This window comes from Seriola lalandi, unplaced genomic scaffold (genome assembly GCF_002814215.2).
Source record: "Seriola lalandi dorsalis isolate HSWRI2012SDOR001 ecotype SW California unplaced genomic scaffold, Sedor1 jcf7180002054970, whole genome shotgun sequence".
Lineage (NCBI taxonomy): Eukaryota > Metazoa > Chordata > Actinopteri > Carangiformes > Carangidae > Seriola > Seriola lalandi.
Window position 1 is genome coordinate 1,270,162 of NW_019525521.1, and position 5,512 is coordinate 1,275,673.

The 5,512-nt window shown below is 40.6% G+C and overlaps 1 protein-coding gene across 1 annotated transcript in view; it reads right to left on the reverse strand.

The window, feature by feature from the left end:
- LOC111646391 (chromaffin granule amine transporter-like) overlaps positions 1-5,390 on the reverse strand; it is a 7,578-nt gene extending 2,188 nt beyond the window's left edge. The window contains exons 1-4 of the mRNA XM_023395866.2: positions 5,290-5,390; positions 4,136-4,201; positions 1,827-1,975; positions 542-640 (exon numbers count right to left, since the gene is read on the reverse strand). Coding sequence (XP_023251634.1) covers positions 542-638 — 97 coding nt within the window. The 5' untranslated portion in view covers positions 639-640; positions 1,827-1,975; positions 4,136-4,201; positions 5,290-5,390. The remainder of the gene's footprint in view (positions 1-541; positions 641-1,826; positions 1,976-4,135; positions 4,202-5,289) is intronic.
- Positions 5,391-5,512: the final 122 nt, after the last annotated feature.

Here is a 5,512-nt window from a genome sequence, read left to right on the forward strand (position 1 = left end):
GATTGATTGATTTGTTGAGAAATGAAAACCATTTATTTAAACTGTAAAAACAGAACAGGTGTGTAACAGCATTTCAAACCTGAGCTGAAGCTAAAAGAGCAGAGAGGAGTTTATCTGAGAAAAGACTGAAGGAGACAAATCTGACCTGAGACAGCAGGCTTTAAAGGCCGTGGTCAAGAGGTTGTGTGTGTGTGTGTGTGTGTGTGTGTGTGTGTGTGTATGTGTGTGTGTGTGTGTGTGAGAGACCTCTCCAGCCTTTACTTTAGCTCTGAGTCTAACAGCTGACGACGGCTTTGCCCTCAAGGTTTTTAGTTGCGTCACATATCTGTTTCCAGCAGCTGAGACTCCGTCAGAGGACGGACTGTTGCTCGCCGTGCTGCTCTGACAGGCTCCGCCCTCCTGGTCTCAGTCTGTCACCAGAGCATCAGTGACTCACAGTCTCTGATCCGGTGCATCCCAGAGGAGGTGGACGGGGCTCCCCATACAGGAGAGAGTGTGTGTGTGTGTGTGTGTGTGTGTGTGTGTGTGTGTGTGTACTCACCGACCACAGTGAGCAGCATGTTGTCGAGCAGCAGAGCGACACACACCACAACCAGGACAAGTCTGGGGGAACCTCGACTCTGACGGAGCCACAGCATGTCTACAAACACACACACACACACACACACACACACACACACACACACACACACACACACACACACACACACACAAACAGAAAAGCAGGAATTCAGCGCCATCAACTCGTCTTAACTTTGTGTAAAGAGAAAAAAGAGTTAATTGAACTGATTGAAACTGAGCCTTAAAACCAGCCGTCAGGACTTCTGGAACTTTGTGATGTCACAACAAAGCAGTCACCAAGCCCCGCCCACCTGGACCCACCATCCAATCCTTGCAGGATTTGGTTTCTCTGAGTGTTTTTACCTGAAATCTAATGTATTTTTATTGGATCAGTCAGAAAACAGTCAGCCAATCAGAAGAGAGGCTCAGAGCCTCCTCTCTTCTGATTGGCTCACAGACCTGTTGCTACTAGAGCTGCAGAGAGAAGCCTGAGAGAGGAGATGTAAAACTACATTCACCTGATCAGCGATGATACGTCAATATGTGGACTGGAGGAGGCGGGAATCGAACCACTGACCTTCAGATTAGCAGACAGCTTAATATTTCAGATTTAATGAACTTTATTCTTGAGTTTTTACCTGAAGGTGTTTGTATCGACCTACTTACACAGTCAGACAGATGTTTCTGTATTTAATTACATCTGTTGAATTATCTACTGGCAAACTCGGCAGAGTCAGAATTAACATAGAAAAGTCCAGATCTGAGCTTCAGTCAAACATTAGCATCACGACACGAGAACAAATGAACATCATGTGAATAAAGGTAATTTGGCTTCGTCATGTTTCTGTGCTGCAGTGAAGAGACAGTGAAGTGAGAGAGCAGCTGAGGCTGAGCGCTCCCTCATATCACATCTGATCTTTAATAAAACAACATGATGCTGTTATTATCAGACACTCCAGATATTAGTCTGAGCCTCCAGATCCAAACTGTCCACTGCTGCTGACACAGTCTGATCTACTGCTCTTCTCTATTTTTCTTCTTCTCATTAAAAACAGCTGCTCCAAACACTCAACAGCACTGAATGTGGATCAATCCGCTGCTGAAAGTAGTCCCCAACAAATGCACTTCCTCATTTCCTCCTGTTTGTTTGATAGAAAATTACTTTTTTTAAAATGAAACTATATATTTGTGTTTTTAAAAAGAAACTCAACACTTAAGTCGAGAGCAACAAATTTAAAAAAAGATATATCATGTTAATAAATTACCTTTAGAGTAGGGTGACCAGATGTGAGAGCAGCTTCAGACGTGACGCTATAACCATCAAAATAGATTTATCCAATCAGATTTTTCTCTTTTTTGTCTCTAGGCGGAGAAAAGGTCAGCTGACTCACACATCGGTTAGGAGTTCATTACCCTGCAGTAAAGTAACAAAAACAAACATACCCAAAGCCCCCCAGTCAGAACAAAAGAAAAAACAGTTTTTGTTTTTATGTCGGAAGAAGTGAAAGAGTTTCTTCACACGAAAATATTCACAACATTTTATGAAAAATGCTTTTGATTCTTTTGATCTGTCGACTCTTACAAACTAAAGGACTACAAATAATTGAGGAATAGACAGTCAATGGGACGACTGCTTCAAAGGTGGGGAGTCATCATTTTATCAGTCGGCCTTCACCTTAGTTTATTACAGTACAGTTACCATAGTCAAAATACATGAAACCAGGACTGTCTTACTTTTTTATTTCATAGGTGAAAACATCAGATATTTTAATGATATATTGATGCCAAACTGGAAATGTCCCGGTTTCATTTCATCATTTCAGATATCTGCTCATCTTACTTTAGAAGTGTTTGTTGGTCGGTGGATTTTTCAACTGTACACAGAGCCAGGCTAACTGCCCCCCCGTTTCTAGTCCCTATGCTAAGCTAAGCTAACTGCATCCTAAGTGTTGGACAGAAGAGAATCACTGATGTGAAAACAGCTGAACACACAACAGTCATTTCAGAGGAAATCTTTTAAAATCTTAATATTAACTGTGATAATGAAGTTGATCAGACGAGATGTGGATCTAATGTCACAGAAATAATACAACAATTTAAAATGATCTTTTTGTCACTTCATGGCCGCCATAGAAACACAGAGCACGAACAACGTTTCAACACGTCTTCCTGTTTTTACATTTTTCCTCATTAGTGTGAACTGACTGTTTACTGTCTGTCTGCGCTGACTGCTGATTGGTTTAGAGGCTCTTTCCTCCCTCACTAACACAGTTAAAAACACACACACACACACACACACACACACACACACACACACACACACACACACACACACACACCTCCTTTTATTCTCTTATCTCTGTCATCTTGTTTGCTTCATCTCCACCTCTCTCTCTCTCTCTCTCTCTCTCTCTCTCTCTCTCTCTTCTGTTTGATGGAAAATTGATGTGAAATGTAATTTTGTCTCTGAATCTTTTGTTCGACGCAGAAACAAACAAACAAACAAACACGACATGATGAAGTCTAGAGATCAAGTGGAAACTCTCACGTTTAATACACGTTGTAGTATTTTATGTCATTTAAATGTTCAGTCTCTCTATCACTTGTTAATAAAAGAAAAATAAAATTCATATAAACACAGGCTGAATGATCAATACACATCCATGTGTGTCAAACCACCTGCAGACAGACACACACACACACACACACACACACACACACACACACACACACACACACACACACTGACTGAAATGAATGTAAAGAGAGACTGAAGACACACAGGAAAAATATAGAAAAATTAATGAATGAAAAACTCAAAACAAAAACAAAAAAAATAAAATTAGAAAATACAATAAAACAATGAACTCAGGAAAAAAATAAACATAGTATAAACTTAATAAATATAAATACAATAAATCAATAAAATAAAATACGTATAAATTTAAAACCTAAAACATCCACAAACACACTGTATATTAACAAAACACATCTAGGAAAATAAAAGCTCAGAAGAAACTGTACACAAAATTGAAAATAAATAAATCTAATTTATTTTTAATAAATGTAAATTAAAATACAATAAATAAAAATATTAAACTACTAAATATACCCGTGTGTGTGTGTGTGTGTGTGTGTGTGTCTGTGTGTGTGTGTGTGTGTGTGTGTTTCATTTAAATATATGTATTATATGTATATATGTGTTTATATATAAAATACATCTAGGAAAATAAAAGCTCAGCTGAAACAACACATTTAAGAAAATAAAAGCTGAAACAAAAACACAAAACATATAATAATTAAAACATAATTAAAACATATAAGAACAGCTCCATTAAAACTGAAAAAAGCAAAAAGCAGCTGATGAAAACATAAAGATGTAAAAATGATTCAAGCCAAACTAAAACTGATCATTTACCAAAATAAAAGCCCACCTAAATTCTGACTTACAGAAAGGTGAAAGATTTTTAAAACAGGATCTGAATCAAAAATAAAAATGTAACAGTAAGTGTGACTTGATTGACAGGCAGCAGTTTTTACACTGAAGTGAAATGAACACACAGGTGGGTCCTACCTGGATGAGTGAAGCTCTTCTTCTTCTTCTTCTGTCGGCTGCTGACCGAGTGACTATATATCTGACCTGGAGGAGACGGAGACAGACACAAGGACGCAGGAGACAAGGGAAGGGAGGGAGGAAGGAGAGGGAAGGAGGAGGTGGATGTTTCCTCGCTTTTATTCTGATAAAGATACAAACAGACAATATGGAGACACACACACACACACACACACACACACACACACACACACACACACACACACACAACACGCAAATGATACACCCTCTGACCTGTGTGTGTGTGTGTGTGTGTTTCAGTAATTGTGAGCATCTGCTGTCCTTTTATTGAAGCCCTGGAACAACCTGCAGGCTGAAGACCTTATCACACACACACATCTATACACACACACACACACACACACACACACACACACACACAATCACACAAAAGGTCTGTTTACCCTGCTGTTCTCTCTGTATGAACTCTTTCATACATGATGTCGCACATACGAACAAACATCCACAAAACAAACACGACGTTCAGGCACAAATTAAATGTTATATTTGATACAGAAGTTTGTGTGTGTGTGTGTGTGCGTGTGTGTGTGTATGTGTGTGTGTGTGTGTGTGTGTGTGTGTGTTTCTGTATTATTTCTTACGTTACTTGCTTATAACATATATAAATATATTTATATATTTATTTATTTCCAGGTTTATTTTCTTGTACAGATTAATTCTTTATGGCGCTCCTGTGACTCCTCCCCCTCACTGAAAGCCCATTGTCCAAATACTTTAGTCAGAACTGAATTTCAGTTCAGAGTCATGTGACGCAGACAGACTGCGAGGACATTGATGACTCGTGGAGCCGGTGAAGGAGTGGCTGAACCAGGACCGTGGCTGAACCAGGACCGTGGCTGAACCAGGACCGTGGCTGAACCAGGACCGCGGCTGAACCAGGACCGTGGCTGAACCAGGACCGCGGGTTCACGGGTCAGAGACACTTTGAGGTATCAGCTGATGTGAACCAGGTCTCACAACGACGACCAAGAGGAGGACAGAAGGTCCTGGGAGTCTTCTTCTGGAGGTCTAAGGCTTGGCTGGACCTGGACCCAGACCCAGACCCAGACCCAGACCCAGACCCAGACCCAGACCATGCTGCAGAGATCATATACCTCATCTGGTCTGGGAAGGTCTCAGGATCCCTCAGGTGGATCTGGATGTTGGACCCTGTCTAGATCCTGAAGTCGTGATGTAACTCTCCTGTTTCCCGCCTCCCTCTCTGGCTGCTTGCGATTGGCCGAGACACCTGTCCATTAACACAAACACACCTGTGAAAACACTCCTCTTCTTGAAACCCTCTGAGGTCTCAGAACATTTTCTTAAATTCACCTTTTA